Source organism: Ornithorhynchus anatinus, chromosome 1 (assembly GCF_004115215.2).
Source record: "Ornithorhynchus anatinus isolate Pmale09 chromosome 1, mOrnAna1.pri.v4, whole genome shotgun sequence".
Classification (NCBI taxonomy): Eukaryota; Metazoa; Chordata; class Mammalia; order Monotremata; family Ornithorhynchidae; genus Ornithorhynchus; species Ornithorhynchus anatinus.
Window position 1 is genome coordinate 21,697,234 of NC_041728.1, and position 17,064 is coordinate 21,714,297.

General features: G+C 42.8%; 1 protein-coding gene across 5 annotated transcripts in view; it reads left to right on the forward strand.

Moving 5' to 3' along the window:
* Window positions 1-12,306, forward strand: part of BDP1 (B double prime 1, subunit of RNA polymerase III transcription initiation factor IIIB) — a 75,627-nt gene extending 63,321 nt beyond the window's left edge. For all 5 annotated transcript variants that reach the window (XM_029058849.2, XM_029058855.2, XM_029058856.2 and 2 more), the window contains 6 exons: window positions 945-1,137; window positions 2,203-2,419; window positions 5,030-5,072; window positions 5,862-6,165; window positions 8,210-8,456; window positions 9,595-12,306. In XM_029058849.2, coding sequence (XP_028914682.1) covers window positions 945-1,137; window positions 2,203-2,419; window positions 5,030-5,072; window positions 5,862-6,165; window positions 8,210-8,456; window positions 9,595-9,726 — 1,136 coding nt within the window. In that variant the 3' untranslated portion in view covers window positions 9,727-12,306. The remainder of the gene's footprint in view (window positions 1-944; window positions 1,138-2,202; window positions 2,420-5,029; window positions 5,073-5,861; window positions 6,166-8,209; window positions 8,457-9,594) is intronic.
* The last annotated feature ends 4,758 nt before the right edge of the window (window positions 12,307-17,064 follow it).

Here is a 17,064-nt window from a genome sequence, read left to right on the forward strand (position 1 = left end):
GGTCAGTTATTTATTTGTAGTATTGAAACTTTGCTTAAGGCAATCTGGGTTAACAACAGTGTTTTCATCCAAGCTGGTTAATGTATCATTAGCGTCTCAGTATCATTTTAGGAAGATGTTTGTAGGGGTGTCTCCCCAGGGTTGATTTTCGAGTGGTCGTTTGTTCATTAGTGACCCGGATGAAGGAATGGAGAGCCTTTTCTCCTTGAAGATACTCAGTTGGGCACGGTTGCTGTTACATTTTGTGAAAAAGAAAAAAAATGAATGTGCCTTTGCTAAATTAGGAAAATGATCTCAGAAAAATAAAGTACTTTGAGAAGGTGGTGGGAATTGCAGGCATTTGGACTTCAGATGGTCTTCAGGTATATGAAGGAGTTTTTACAGTGAGGATGCTGACCTGGTGTTCTCCGAGTCCACTAAGGAATGCATAAAAAGGGCCCTTCGATAAAGTCGAGAGATTTCATTGTGTTGAACTGAGGAAAGATCTTTTTGGCTGTCGAGCCTACTGAGGGAGATTATGGTGTTTCCGTCTTTAAGGGAAAAAATGGACTGTCGGGTGTCCTCGCTAGTAGAAATGCCAAAGTGACATGCTCTCCCTTTCTAACTAGAGGAGCCTACAGCTTTAGGGTAAGTGCGTAGCAGCAATAGCATTTATTGAGGACCCTCTTAAGCGCTTAGGCAACACTTTGCTACTAAGCGCTCAATAGCTTAGCCCCGTGCACTGAACTAGGCACTTGGGAAGTGCAAAACAAAGGAATGACAAGGAGCTCTCAGTCTTGGTGAAGATTATTTCCTGTCATTCTTTTCACCCCATGGGTGATCCTCATCTCTTATGAATTGCCCTGTGCTAACACCGTTATTAATAGGATCATTGTTTTTTAGAGTTGTAGCAGATAATTACTACGTTAATTGAGCTTTTTGTTCCTGTTCTTATCCTTTGGCAGTGAATCTGATCGCCGGTGAGCATTCCTATGAGGAAAATGGCGAACAGACATTTATTTTAACCTTGGTGGAAATTCCGACGGACTTTTCGGACGCAGGTGCCTCCCTACCGCTAGCGTCAAGCTCATTGCTGCCAGTGCCCATATTGGTCAACCCAGTTAACTCAAAAGTAGAAGGAATAATGGCAAAACAGAGGTAAAATAATGAACTAAACTATTTTTAGGCTTTGGCCGTTTAAATGTTCAGTCTAAGAATTATTTGTAGATTGTCTTGAAAGAAAAAGTATCATATCCATTTGATAACATACTTTATTTGCTTTCTCTCACTGACTTCGGGTGTAATTGCTCTTGTACATTTTGCACTGTTACTGTGTAGCCACACGGAATCATTGTTCCTAAATATTTTGTCCTGTTACTATGTAGCCACATGGGAGTGGTTATCTTTTCGAAAAAGATTTGCTAATCTCATGCTTTTTACAAAGTTCAGATCATTCTTGAGGTTGATAACTAAACCAGGTAACTTTAAGATTGACTTTTATATCTTGTAATGTGAATGCTTGAGTTCCACTGAAGGATTTAGGGTTTTTTGCCCCTGAAAAGAAATCTGGGGGCAGGGCCCGGGGTGGAGAGTTTAGGCTCTTTGTTAAATTGCCAAGCACAGGGGTAGATACAGTTCATCACGTCTCATACAGTCCCTATCCCACATGGAGCTCACAGTCATAAGTAGAAAGAAGAACATTTTACAGTTGAGGAAACATAGGCACAGAGAAGGTAAATGACTTGCCCAAAGTCACCCAGTAGGCAAGTGGCGGAGCCAAGGTAAAGCCCCAGGCCCTCTGACTCCCAGACCTGAGCTCTTTCCACTAGACCATGCTGCTTCTCTGGGATTAATAATACACTGGAGTGGTTTGTAGTGTGAAATGGTGGCTTTGGGATATGTCTGTTTCACGATACTTTTGGCATGTTGTTTTAACACTAATATTTCCCTCTAAAATTGTAAGATATCTTTGAACGTCAGTTACTTGAGTTATTTAGTGCCACCAAGTGATGTTAGTCATCCTTAGAATTTAACTCCAGTACATAGAAATCAAATAGATACCAAGATTCAAGACATAAATAGAGCGAGTAACTGGAGTTCTGTAACCACTGCAGGATCCTTTGGAGATTTTTGTGGGACTGTCATTCACTATTTAGGGGACTGCTTTGGAGTTTTACATTTTCTTGACTTCGATAATTTAATATGCAATTATTTTAAATGCAGGGATGAGTTCCCAGTAGCTTCAGCTAGTGAAGAAGTTACGGATTTAGCCCGTGATGGTGGAAACTGTATTCCAGAACAGTGCGCAAAATCACCAACTGATTTAAGCCTGACACCTAAGAAAAGGCTTGCTAGCAGCCTTAATGAAGTTAACTGTATCTCCCCGGCCAAGAAAACCCTGGCTGCTTCAGCTGACGATTGTCTGGAAAGCCGCCCTGAGGTAAGAGAAAATCTCTCTGGGACCAGGTCTGCCATGTTGTACTCAGTCTGTTTTGCTTGTATTTAGTAGTTTTATTAGAAATGCATGGAGCTCTGTGATTATTTTACTGCTTGAAATGCTTAGAGCAGGTCTTTGCCTGAAGTGGTAGATAATTGTACCTGGGAAGACCTGACCGTCAATGAATCAGTCATATTTCTTGAGAGCCTGCCTTGTGCCGAGCACTGAACTAAGTGCTTGGAAGAGTACAATATAACAGAGTTGATAGACATGTTTCTTGTCCACAACGAGCTTATAGCCTAGAGTCAGATTTAAGAGCTCCTGAACAAGGTGCTTTGAGATTAACATCCCATTAATAGCGGTCCCTGTTTCAGTAATAGCCATGTTATGAGCAGTTCTCAAGAAATTCAGGTGCAAAATCTGGAATGCTCTGTTGGAACTTCAGAATGTCCTTACGTGGAAAATAATGTCATATCCTACAGGGTCACTCAAACCTGTGTATTTTCAGTCAGATTGGACCTGGTAAGAGGGAAAAAAACCTCACATTCACTTTTGCCTTTGCCTTCATGTTACAAATTACATTTTTTGAGTAAGTAGAAATGGGTAGAGGTCATTTTTGAGTGCTTTCTCCTAGTCTTTGCTTCCCAGTCAGAATATTATAGAATACGAGGGGATGGAAATTGGTGTCAAATGAGGTCTTGTTTTGAAGATTATAGATTAATAATCATGAAAATAGTTAAAAACTTGTTAAGTTCTAAAAAATAAAGTTAAAAAACAATAGAACCCTTAAGATTAGTAAATGAGCTTGGTACATATCTATTTTGGGCTTCTGAAGTTGCAAAGTGTTATGTCTGTCTCTACACATCTCTAGTGAGACTGCCTTGGGGACTCTGCTTGGGTGAATTTGGAGCACAAAATTTAGTTCTGGATAATTTATAACCAGAAAAAAAAACCCAACAAGACCAATCCAAGGATAGTTGGAGAACAAGAACAGAATGAACAGAGCACTTACTGGGGGAAAATACATGAAAGAGCTGTATACATATGATGAGCCATAGGAAAGTACCCAGAGATTTACTGAGGATGAGCTAACCCCAGGAAGCCCTATTGATCCTGAGAATTATGCTTCAGGAACTGAATTCAGAGGAACCCATGCCTGCCCACCCTGGGGAAACATGTCCCCCTTTGGTTGATCTTAATAGTAGTCATATTATTTACAAAGCACTGTATAAATGCTGGGGAAAAGTAATAGATTATAGTTAGACAAGCTACCTGGTGGTCCAGGAGTTCACAATTTAAAAATGAAGGGCTGGGGGAGGAATTTGGCCACCAGCATACAAAGGAAGGTGAAGCAACACTAAAAAAGCCAAGAAGAGAATTAATACCATAGAAGTTCATTTCATGCTCCTCCCCACCCAGGCAAGGGCTGTTCAGAGTCTGGGAGTCAACACAGTCAAGTGCCACAAAACCCCCAGGAGGCCTAGTGCTGCTTCTGCGGTGGCGAGAACAGGAGTAGGAAGGCCTGGTGTTAGGGGAATGGTGGCTACGGGGAATCTTCCAAGTGGTGGGATTTGCACTTCACTGTTGGAAGAGCGGGAAGGCCTCGGGCTGCTGCTTGTCCCCATAATACTGTGGGCTAGGTCAAGCCCCAAGTACCTGAGTTCAATCTCACCTAATGTACCCACTTCTTCTATCATGCCTGTTTTCCTGATGCATTTGGGAGGTTAGGGAATGTTCTTCTAACAATAGGCATCTCTCTGGGTAGAATTCAATACAATGTCGGAAGAAAGGTTTGGGCATATTAGCACGGCATCAAGAAAAGCATATGGTGGAGCGAGTTTGAGTTTTCCTCAGCGAGGGGTCATCAAGAACATTAGAAGAATTGGGCATTATAAGGAGCTGAGTGTACTGCCCATTGATTTTACACAATCCAGGTTTTTACTGTGATCTTTGGGTTCCGTGATAAACATGTCACTTCATTCGATCAATCTTAGTAGAGTTTTGCCTTGTATAACTCTAGCTTAAAGTTTGTGGGCCCTGAGAGGATTATGTCAGCGTTGAAGTTATTGGTGTTTTTTATGAATTCAGTTGTATTTATTGAGGGCTTACTGTGTGCAGAGCACTGTACTAAGTACTTGGAAAGTGCAATTCAGCAACAAATAGAGACAATCCCTACCCAACAAAGGGCTCAAATCAATGTAGTCCTTTATATTCTGTGGGTTCAAAAAGGATTTGAATGAGAAGCTCCTGAAGGGGTTTTCCCCAAGAGTATTCTGCTTGATTCTTCCACCATTTTCTGTGTTAATCACATTTTCTCAGTGAATTGGGGAAGTAAGGTTTGACCAATTATTTTTGTGCCGTCATAAAAAATATGAAGGTTTTATTTATACCAGGTTTTGGGAATCTCCTGGAATTCTGTGGCTGAAGAAATCACCATAAAGTCATGCACTAATTACTAGGTTTTGTCACATAAAAATTTTGAAGGGCAAACACTATAATTTTCCAAGAATTTCCATGCATTTGTTACATAGCTGATACTTGTAAAAATTAAGAAAGTATAAAGAGTTGTTTTCTCAAGGTTCTCTCTTTTTTTTTTGTTTGGTCTTAAAACAGGTTCTTTCAACAGATTTGAAAGATGTTCCAGATCCAGCTCCAGGTAAGTGTTTATTTCACAATTCATTTTCTCTGAAAAATTCTTATAAAGACTGATGGGCATGATTCACATCTTGTTCAGCAATGCTGTCTGTGATTGGGTCCCTTCAGTGTTGCTCAAAATCGAGCTTCCATGGAGTGATGGTAATTCTGGAACTGAGCGCTGACAAGAGCCTGGGCTCATTTGGCTTTCCACAACCTGTCTCCTCCATTTTGGGAGTCCAGGCGGAACCGAAAGGGGCAATGCTTTTTGGAGGCACTGCCATGTAATGTGTTCATAGTTGTCTGCTTGGTGTCTGAGACTAGAACACCCAGTGGACTACAGCAACAACCATGTGTGAGATAGTGTTCCCTAGAAAAGAACTCCAACTAACTACTAGTTAGGCTCGGTACTCAGATGCCACAGTCCAGGGACGGGCCTACGGCAGGCTGGGTTTCCTCTGGGTGCCTGGCCCATGTGGGGCTTTATGGGGAGGGTCCCGCCAAAAAACAGAGGGAGCTCCACAGTTCACTTGTGTCCTGAATCTCCTGTTCTACTGAGGTTAATCCCTAGAGGAAAAAAAAAGCTTGAGAATGGAGAAGCTATTGCTATAAAATCAAACATTTTCAAATATTTCCATTTTGTGCATAAAGACTTCATCTTTTGCTTTTATTACTCCCTGCAATAAAGGAATTGAAATAGTGTAGAATAATTTCATTGTTAAAATCATAGCATCATTACTGTAACTTTTTAATTCCTTAGCCAGATCGAATCAGTGTAATCGCACAATTTCATCTCATTTCAATTCACTAGATATTCATCTTCTTCCGCCTGAAGGAGACGCTTGCGGAAAGCCGAAGACTCCTCAGCTGGAAACTTCACCTACCTCAGGAAGCGTGCGTGTTCCCACAGGCTCCCCTCAGGCCCAGGATGAGCAGCCGGCATCTCTTCAGACCTTAGAAACTGGGCCTCTTGCCTCAGCGAGTCACAGAGACAGGGATCAGAATGTTCCTCAGCTCCCTCAAGAGGGAAGAGTGCCCTGTAATGAGGAAGGCACCATTCATAAAGCCGAAAAGATGGAAAGGACCCCATCTTCTTCCAAAGCCCCATTATCCAGGTATTTCGAGTGAACCTCTTCCCTTTTGTTTATAGGCCAGATGCTAAAGGAAGATATCAGACAGAGACCTGGGTGTATTTTACCTGCACGCAGAGTCAGGGCTGGAGGAAGGGGCCCTAATTTAGTAGATGAGGCTCAGATGGCGGGGTCACCTCCCTCTTCTGCCGACTTTGCCACTGCCCCTTTGGACCACTCCAGCCTGGGCAGGTGTCCTGCCAGCAGGCAGCACTGCTCAAGGGCTGGGAGAGGTGGGCAGCGGAGGCTGGCACGGCCTATGCGATGAGAGTCGGTCCATCAGTCGTATTTATTAAGCGCTTACTGTGTGCCGAGCACTGTAATAATAATGATGATGGTATTTGTCAAGCACTTATGTGCCAAGCACTAAGAGCTGGGGCAGATACAAGGTAGTCGGGTTGTTCCATGTCGGGCTCACAATCTTAATTCCCATTTTGCAGGTGAGGTAACTGAGGCCTAGAGAAGTGACTTGCCCAAGGTCACACAGCGGAGAAGGGGCGGAGCCGAAGATTAGAACCCACAGTATAACAGTAAACAGCCACGTTCCCTGTTCATGTCGAGCTTACAGTCTAGAGAGTTCCCCGGCACCACCTCTGGCTCCTACTCCGATAGCTAAATTATTGGCTCTGTGTGGCTGCTGTCCCCTTCTTTTTCCTCCCAGAGACTCTGTGGTCCTGGCTGGGCCTGCTCCCTCTGCTCCTCGACTCTTCCAGCCCCAGGACAGCACCTTCTCCTGGTCAGAATCCCAGACCCAGGCTGGAGCATTCCTTGGGGAAGGGTCCAGTGCTGAGCCAGTGAGGCATCACACTGTGGACCGGGGTGACTCTTTTCGCGAGCCCGCACAACTGCCCTGAGATGTGGTGGTGTCAGCCAGGGTCTCATAGCAAACTCAGCTGCCCCTGTTAGGTGATGGTCTCCATGAGCACTCCTTTACTAGTGAGCTGAGGCCAACCAGGCTAAGAAAACAGGGAAATTTCCATGTCCATTTTGCCCATCATGGTCTGTTGACCCAGGGGCTGGCTAAGGAAGGTGTGTCTGTCTTTAAGAAACTAACCCTGAGCAGCTAAGGGGCTCTTTCCCTTGGGGCTGAATTGAGAGCTGGAGATGGGGAGCTTTAGGATTATAGTAATTGTTTGACCATACAGTCCAGGCTTTATGCACTATAATTATGGTATTCGTTAAGCGCTTATTATGTGCCAAGCACTGTTCTAAGTGCTGAGGCAGATACAGCAGTGTGGCTTAGTGGAAAGGGCCTGGGAGTCAGAGGTCATGAGTTCGAATCCCAGCTCTGCCACTTGTCAGCTGTGTGACTGTGGGCAAGTCACTTAACTTAAGTGCTTCAGTGCTTAAGTGCTTCAGTGCCTCACTTAAGTGCTTCAGTTACCTCATCTGTAAAATGGGGATTAATTGTGTGCCTCACGTGGGACAACCTGATTACCCTGTATCTACCCCAGCACTTAGAACAGTGCTCTGTAAATAGTAAGCGCTTAACAAATACCAACATTATTATTATTATTACAGGGTAGTCAGATACAGGTTGTCCCACATGGGTCTCACGGTCTTAATCCCCATTTTACAGATGAGGTAACAGAGGCCTAGAGAAGTGAAGTCGGGGCTTTTTATGCACAGCACAGTGGAGTCCACTGCCACCATGGAGTCATTCATTAGGGTGCTCCATACGCCAATCGGAATGGGAACGCAGCTACATCCTGAATAGCAGAACATCTCACTGTGCAATTCAGGCCAAGGTTCCCCGCTGCCCACTGCTGCCATGCATTTTGAGGTCGATTCATTTTTAAAATGCCTCTAGGCCAGAAATGTCCTGAATCCCCAAGATGCTTTTAGACACATGGAGCATCTGAGGCAGAGAAATCCTGAATGTCCTGAAAATGTTGGTCAGAGCCTGGCTACAAAGCCAAGTCTCAAGAGTAAAACGGGTCATTTTCATTGAGGATTTCCAACTTTTAAAAAGTGTGATGGCAATAAGAAGTCCACCCGCAGTTTTATTAACCTGTACCTTGGTTCCTAGGCGTGGTCGAAAACCTCTGGGATTTTTATCTTTAATATGTAAGAAGAGTAACTCAGAATCTGAAGAATCCACATTTGTAACTAGTCAAAGACTCATAAAGCCTCGTATACCTGTGGCAAGACGTATGATAAAAAGAAATGCTTCATCTAACGAGGACAAGAAAGAAAACGAAGAGGCAGAGCCCCTTCCATCTACAAGTACCGCTCCCGACGCTGCGTCTGAGGATGCAGGCAGCTCAGTGGCTCAGGTGGGTATGGCTACCCGTCTGTTTCCTGGCCCCTGAAGGAAACGGGCTGAGTTGTCAGAATCATTCCAAAAAGCTCCTTGTAAGGCTGCTTTTGTTATTTTTCAAAGAGATCCTAAACCACAGGATTCACCAGCAACCATTCCGTTTCCCAGGCCAAAGTGGGCCCAAGTTAAAGTGGAAGGAGTAAAGCAGTGCCCTGAGGTGCTACTATTTTCTGAAACTATTAGCAAATATTGAAGAATAAGATGTAAAACTTCAGGGAAAAAAAGTAAATTAGAACTCAGGCAAGTCCTGGGAACGGGCAACCTGGGACAGAGCCGGAGGCCAGTTACAGCATCTTGGACGTGACCGGCCCCATCGTTGTTCGCTTTCTGAGGTGCAGCAGGGAGCAGGGCCTCTACTTCACGGCCTGAGAACGAGCCCATTAGCAGGCAGAGGAAAACAGTGATAATTCAGTTGGCACTATAGAAATAGGCCTGCGTGCCAGCCTGCTGTACCTTTGAACTCAACCAATACAAGATGATGGGGGAGGGGGCTTCTCCTCTCCATGAGCAAAAAGATGGCATGGTTTTCAAGAAGTTCATGACACTGCTAAAAGGATTAAAATTGACCGGCTCTTACTCGTGCATAGGGGAGTTTATATACATGTGATGAGATCAAACAAATGGCTGAGGAAGCCGCCTCGTGTAGCAAGAGCCGACACTCATAGTTTATCCGGGATTCTTGTTAGTTTTTAAGTTTGTAAGTATTCTGGATTCATGTGTCTTTTTGGGAAAACCTTTCCTCTCCCTTCAGGTTTTGTGCATGGTTAACACTGAGCTTGTGAACAATCAATCAGCGGGATTTATTGAGCGCTTACTATGTGCAGAGGACTGTACTAAGCACTTGGGAGAGTACAGTACAACAGAGTTGGTAGACATGTTCCCTGCTCACAATGAGTTTACAATCTAGAGGGAATAACTTTTGCGTGTTATATCATTGGAGGATTCTAAGACCAGTCAGTTGAACAACAGAGGGACCAATAATACTTCTGGGGCTGGTTGTGGAACAGATTTCTATGCGAATGCCAACACAGAGGTAGCGATAACTCTGTCCAGGGTGGTAAGACAACACTGAGCTTTGTTCTTAACGGTTTTAGGTTCCCCGGGGCCAGGCGTCAGAAGATGAAGGTTCCAGGAGCGATAAAGAGTTGGAAAACGAGGAAGGGCCAACCAGGATATCTGAGTATTTCTTCAGTGATATATTTATGGAGGTGGATGATGCTGAGTGAAACAGAAGCTCCATTGAACTTGAAGTTCCAAGCCTGAATTGTCACCACAAAGCAGTATTGATACATAAAAAGGGTCCCTTGTCTGTTCTCAGGGTTTTTCTGGATTTAAGGGTCTGAAGTTCAAAGGTTATATAGAATCATTGGAAAGCAGTGTTGCATTTTGCCTAACTCTGGAAGGTTGGGGCATAATGAAAACATCTGAAAAGATGAATGGGAGACCTGTGCAATCCAACAGAAATCATAACTTGAGTTTACTTTGGGACCCTACTCCATTTTCTAGATTCCCATCACTGTTAAGGTGTCCCATGAGTAAATAAATGTCAGTTCCTGAATCACAGTGCTGAAGCATCTGGAGGTCGATTGTACATGCTATTTAGTAAACTTCTTTTTGCGAAGTAACCCTGTAGCAGCGGGATTTTATATTTATCTCTGTAAATAGACAGAACGCGAGACTTTGCTTCAGTGTAGTAAATTTACAACGTTTTCTTTTGATGACTGTTTTCCAAAATGGATATTTTTGTATAGTAAAAGAATCCACATGGATGGAAGAATGGGAAGAGATTCTAATTGAAAGCAAGTGTTTAATGCCCTTCTGTTTGAAGACATGAACCTTTAAAGAATATATTTATTTTAATTTATTTAAAAAGGATTGCTGGTCTTTTTTAAGCAGTTCCACCTGCCACGCTTGATGGCGATGAAGACATTAGAGCTATGTTCTGGAGGTACCCAAACCTCCCTTCTCATCTTAATTTCAGAAGAATTAAAATCATGATCATGGACAGCTGACTGTGCTTGGGGCATTTACTATTCTGAAGCTAGCTTAACTGGAATATTTCTTTCTCATTTCTTAAAATTTTTTGCCACTATATTGAGAATATTTTTAACTTTTTAAAATTCTAGGGTAATATTGGGATTAGCACAAGAAAAAAATATTTTTTAACTTCTCTGGTTAATCAGGAAAGGTATCTTTCAATAGTAACATAAATCCCACGTAATAAAGTCTTGCTCACAAATACACAGGAAGAGGGTAATTTTACTAGTTGAAATGAATATGTAAATTTGCATTAAACTAAAGTAGAATTTTCTCTGCACTTCAAACTGCAAAATTTGCATTATAATTTCTTTGAGTGCTATGGAGATCCATATGGATAATTCCCCTAACATCAATCAAACCGTGTTCCATAGTGGTTCGTGTAAATCCCTGAAGAACTGTTGGTCTTTATCCTAATTTCTTTTGAAGAGGTTCCTTCATTATTAGTGCATGGAACAGTATGTTTTAATTACCTTGGCAAACTTCTCCCACCTTTGTTCATTTCTTTGTACCTGAGTCATGCCTAAAGGTAAAATTGTACTGAATGTAATCTGAAATAATTGGAAAGTCCAGTGGAAACAGCTTTGTAAAATCAAAATTATACCACCTGTGAAGATCTGCCCTCTTAAATGGGAAGAACATTAGTAAAGAAACAAAAAAAAAAAGAGGTAAATACAGAATACTGGGAATCTATTACTCTTTAATTACTGCCCCTATGGCACCTACTCCCTTCTCAGAAATGAATGTGCAGTCTTTTGTGTGTAAACCAGATGGTGTGGGAGAAAAATTCTCAAAGTCAGTCAGAAAGCAAGTAAAGGACATTATTTTTACCTGGAAAATCATTCTTAAAAATCTCTTAATAAACTAGACAGTTGAATTTCTAGAATGCAGCCTGAGGAGAATGTGGAGCCTAATTGGAATCCTTTTTTGGGGAAATTTTTTTTTTAATTAAATACCTAGGATTAAAAAATGGCATTATCTTATTGCTATTTGCAAGTCTGTTTTCTTTAGAAAATATGTATTTTTGATTTGAGAATGAAACTGATAAACAGGATTATTTTGCCCTTTCTGTGGTGCTTTCTAGTATGATCATTGCTTAAAAAAACCTCATGCAGGCTAATTTTATTTTAAAAAGTCCATTTTTACTATGCAATGTGTCAAATTCATTGTTATTCTTGAAATTCCAAGTCAGCTAGTTAAATGATCCAACTGGTATACCCGTAACACTAACCATGGAGAAGAAATTTAAACAATTTCCCGTGCATCACTGTTTGCTAACATGAAAACAAAATTGTATATATTTAAAATATAATGGAAATGACAAAGGTTGCAAAAGCAATTTGTAACTTGCAAATCAGAGATTTATAAGATCAGCAGATGGTTTTAGGTGCCTCATCTCTTTTGGGAAGTGCACAGATTATAGAATTTTTACCTCATTTTTCTCAGGGCCAACATTATGTTCTTTTAAAGGAATGGTTTCAGAAGGGCAGTCTATATTCCCCGGGGTTAAGAGAACAAAAATCAAAATGTCTAATTATGGCTGAAAGATTAAAGGAGAACAAGAAACAGCATTCCAAACAGCACCCTCTGTTTGCAGACTTGAAATTTGAAAGAAAAGTGACCATGTAAACTATGTTGCTTGAATATTCTTTATCAGAGAAATTCTATATTGTAATATGGCTTATTTGTATGCTTTCTTGTTTCAAAGAAAGCCAAAGTGTTGTATACATTGTAAATTATGTGAATAATAAAAAATTATTGCTCTTGTTTTTATTTCATCATTATTCTTCTCAGGCCAGTGCGCAGACCTGGGTCTTCTGACTTGCAGTCCCAATTCTCTTTTCCCTACACCCTACTGCCACTTCATCTGAGAAGTGTCTTGGGCTCCCTGAGGAAAAAAGAAAGGCATAAAATGTGAAACTATTATTTATGAATTTTAATACACCAATAAAGTTCCGGAGGAATCCAGAAGTCTCTCTGGGCTCGTCCACTTTTTGTACTCTTTTTGGAAAGAAACGCAAGGCTCGGTTCTGTTTTCCTCCTCTAAGATCACTGAGTGCTAAACAAATTATTCCAAAAGTCTACATTCTTTATTAACTAGAATCTTAAATTTCAAGAATGATCTATTCATCAACTGGTGATATTTAAAGGTATCTTAATACCCACCGGAATTAATGATGAAAAGAACCTTTCAGTAATGTGATTTCAGTCAATGAATAAGTAGGATTTTTTGAACACTCTACAAAACAGTTGGAAGCCTATAGTAGCGGACAGACAAGTCCCCTGCCTGCATGAAGCTTACAATTCATTGTCGTATTTTTGAGCATTTATTGTGTGCAAAGCACTGAACTAAGCGTTTGGAAAGTACAATTTAGCAACACATAGACAATCCCTACCCACAATGGGCTCACAGTAGGGGACCCAGGTGTTGAAATAATTTACAGAGAGGAGGGAGGAGAGGGGCATAGTATGAGATAGTTTAGACTGAGAGCCCGTTGTTGGGCAGAGATTGTCTCTGTTCCTGAATTGTACGTTTCAACCACTTAGTACAGTGCTCTGCTCATAGTAAGTGCTCAATAAATATGATTGAATGAATAGTGCTTAAATAGTATGATATGTAAATTGGCATGTACAGAAGAGCTCTGTGGTGACAATTATATTTGTTAAGCGCTTACTGTGGGCTGGGCACTGTACCAAGAGCTGGGGTCGATACAAGCAAATTGGGTTGAACACAGTCCCTGTCCCACATGGGGCTCACAGTCTCAATCTCCATTTTACAGATGAGGTCACTGAGGTCCAGAGAAGTGAAGTGACCTGCCCATGGTTACACAGCAGACAAGTGGTGGAGGTGGAATCAGAACCCATGATCTGACTCCCAGGACCGTGCTCTATCTACTACACCATGCTGCTTCACAAGTTTGTAGTTGGGGCAGAAGTGGTAGTGGAGGTGGAGGCATATGCTGGGGGGAAGGAAATTAATTGAGAAATTAATTTGCTGAAAGGTACTTGCGCATAAGGCTTTTTTTTAGGCAGATTCAAAGATGTATCAGGTATTTGACAACAGTAGTGAATTAATTAGAGAAGTAGTATGGTTCAGAGGAAAGAGCCCGGGCTTGGGAGTCAGAGGTCATGGGTTCTAATCCCGGCTCTGCCACTTGTCAGCCGTGTGACTTCGGGCAAGTTACTTCACTTCTCTGGGCCTCAGCTACCTTAACCGTAAAATGGGGATTAAGACTGTGAGCCCCACGTGGGACAACCTGATCACCTTGTATCCCCCCCAGCGCTTAGAACAGTGCTTGGCACATAGTAAGCACTTAATCACCATCGTTATTATTATTAAATGGCACCCAGTTCAATAATGAAAATACGCTGGGTGTGCGGTGCCGTGGGCTGAGGTAGTTTACCCAGAAATTCTTAGTCACAGATGGGATGCTCATCCACAAGGTACCACTCTCCATGCTTGGTGGCTTCAATGAACCCGTGTTTACCCTGAACAGTGACATTCCCTGGCCACAGTGAGGTTACAGTCTGCAGCAGGTCTCCTAAAATACCACGACTGCCAGGTCTCCCCAGACCTACCTGTATTCTAATCCCGGCTCCACCACTTGTCTGCTGTGTGACCTTGGGCAAGTCGCTTCACTTCTCTGGGCCTCGGTCACCTCATCTGTAAAATGAAAATTAGGCTTAAGAACTCCCACCCTTATTATTATTCGTGCATTCCAGGCGCTCAGTCCAGTGCTCTGCACATAGTAAGCGCTTAACAAATATCGCCCTTATTATTATTTGTCCATTCCAAGTGCTCAGTCCAGTGTTCTGCACAGAGTAAGCGCTGAAGAAATACCACCCTTATTATTCGTCCATTCCAGGCGCTTAGAACACTGCTTGGCACATAGTAAGCACTTAAGAAATGCCATCCTTATTATTTGTCCATTCCAGGCGCTCAGTCCAGTGCTGTGCACAGAGTAAGCGCTTAAGAAATCCCACCCTTATTATTATTTATCCATTCCAAGCGCTTAGCCCAGTGTTTTGCACATAGTAAGCACTTAGGAATTACCACCCTTACTATTATTTGTCCATTCCAGGCACTCAGTCCAGTGCTGTGCACATAGTAAGCGCTTAAATACCACTCTTACACTGTGCACATAGTAAGCACTTAAGAACTCCCATCCTTATAATTTGTCCATTCCAGGTGCTCAGTCCAGTGCTCTGCACATAGTAAGAGCTTAAGAAATGCCACCGTTAAACTGTGCACATAGTAAGCGCTTAAGAAATCCCACCCTTATTATTTGTCCATTCTAGGCACTCAGTCCAGCGCTCTGCACATAATAAGTGCTTAAGAAATGCCACCCTTATACTGTGCACATAGTAAGCGCTTAAGAAATCCCACCCTCATTATCATTTGTCCATTCCAGGGGCTTAGAACAGTGCTTAGTACATAGTAAGCGCTTAAGAAATACCACCTTCATTATTATTTGTCCATTCCAGGCGCTTAGAACAGTGCTTGGCACATAGTAAGCACTTAAGAAGTGCCACTCATTATTATTTGTCCATTCCAGGTGCTCAGTCTAGTGCTCTGCACAGAGTAAGCACTTAAGAAATACCACCTTCATTATTATTTGTCCATTCCAGGCGCTTAGAACAGTGCTTGGCACATAGGAAGCACTTAAGAAGTGCCACTCATTATTATTTGTCCATTCCAGGTGCTCAGTCCAGTGCTCTGCACAGAGTAAGCGCTTAAGAAATGCCATCCCTATACTGTGCACATAGTAAGCGCTTAAGAAATCCCACCCTCATTATTATTTGTCCATTCCAGGGGCTTAGAACAGTGCTTAGTACATAGTAAGCGCTTAAGAACTCCCACCCTCATTATTATTTGTCCATTCCAGGCGCTTAGAACAGTGCTTGGCACATAGTAAGCGCTTAAGAACTCCCACCCTTATTATCATTTGTCCATTCCAAGCGCTCAGTCCAGTGCTGTGCACATAGTAAGCACTTAAGAAATCCCACCCTTATTATCATTTGTCCATTCCAGGCGCTCAGTCCAGTGCTGCACACATAGTAAGCGCTTAAGAAATCCCACCCTCATTATCATTTGTCCATTCCAGGCGCTCAGTCCAGTGCTGCACACATAGTAAGCGCTTAAGAAATGCCATCCTTATACTGTGCACATAGTAAGCGCTTAAGAACTCCCATCCTTATTATCATTTGTCCATTCCAAGCGCTCAGTCCAGTGCTGCACCCATAGTAAGCGCTTAAGAAATGCCACCCTTATACTGTGCACATAGTAAGTGCTTAACAAATCCCACCCTCATTATTATTTGTCCATTCCGGGCGCTCAGTCCAGTGCTGTGCACATAGTAAGCGCTTAAGAAATCCCACCCTCATTATTATTTGTCCATTCCAGGCACTCAGTCCAGTGCCGTGCCCATAGTAAGCGCTTAAGAAATGCCACCCTTATTATCATTTGTCCATTCCAAGCGCTCAGTCCAGTGCTGTGCCCATAGTAAGCGCTTAAGAAATGCCACCCTTATTATCATTTGTCCATTCCAAGCGCTCAGTCCAGTGCTGTGCCCATAGTAAGCGCTTAAGAAATGCCACCCTTATTATCATTTGTCCATTCCAAGCGCTCAGTCCAGTGCTGCGCCCATAGTAAGCGCTTAAGAAATGCCACCCTTATTATTATTTGTTCATTCCAGGCGCTCAGTCCAGTGCTGTGCACATAGTAAGCGCTTAACAAATGCCACCCTTATTATTATTTGTCCATTCCAGGCACTCAGTCCAGTGCCGTGCCCATAGTAAGCGCTTAAGAAATGCCACCCTTATTATCATTTGTCCATTCCAAGCGCTCAGTCCAGTGCTGCGCCCATAGTAAGCGCTTAAGAAATGCCACCCTTATTATTATTTGTCCATTCCAGGCACTCAGTCCTGTGCTGTGCACAGAGTAAGCGCTTAAGAAATCCCACCCTCATTATTATTTGTCCATTCCAGGCGCTCAGTCCAGTGCTGTGCCCATAGTAAGCGCTTAAGAAATGCCACCCTTATTATCATTTGTCCATTCCAAGCGCTCAGTCCAGTGCTGCGCCCATAGTAAGCGCTTAAGAAATGCCACCCTTATTATTATTTGTTCATTCCAGGCGCTCAGTCCAGTGCTGTGCACATAGTAAGCGCTTAACAAATCCCACCCTCATTATCATTTGTCCATTCCAGGCGCTCAGTCCAGTGCTGCGCCCATAGTAAGCGCTTAAGAAATGCCACCCTTATTATCATTCGTCCATTCCAGGCGCTCAGTCCAGCGCTATGCACATAGTAAGCGCTTAAGAATTACCACCCTTATTATTATTTGTCCACTCCAGGCGCTCAGTCCAGGGCTGCGCCCAGAGTAAGCGTTCACTGAATCCTACCGAATGAATGAATGAACGAACGAACGAATGAATGACTATCCCGATGCGGGAGACGGAGAGGGGCGGGGCGCCCTCAGCCCCTCCCTCGGCTCCCATTGGACGCGGCCGGGGGCGGCTCCGGCCAAT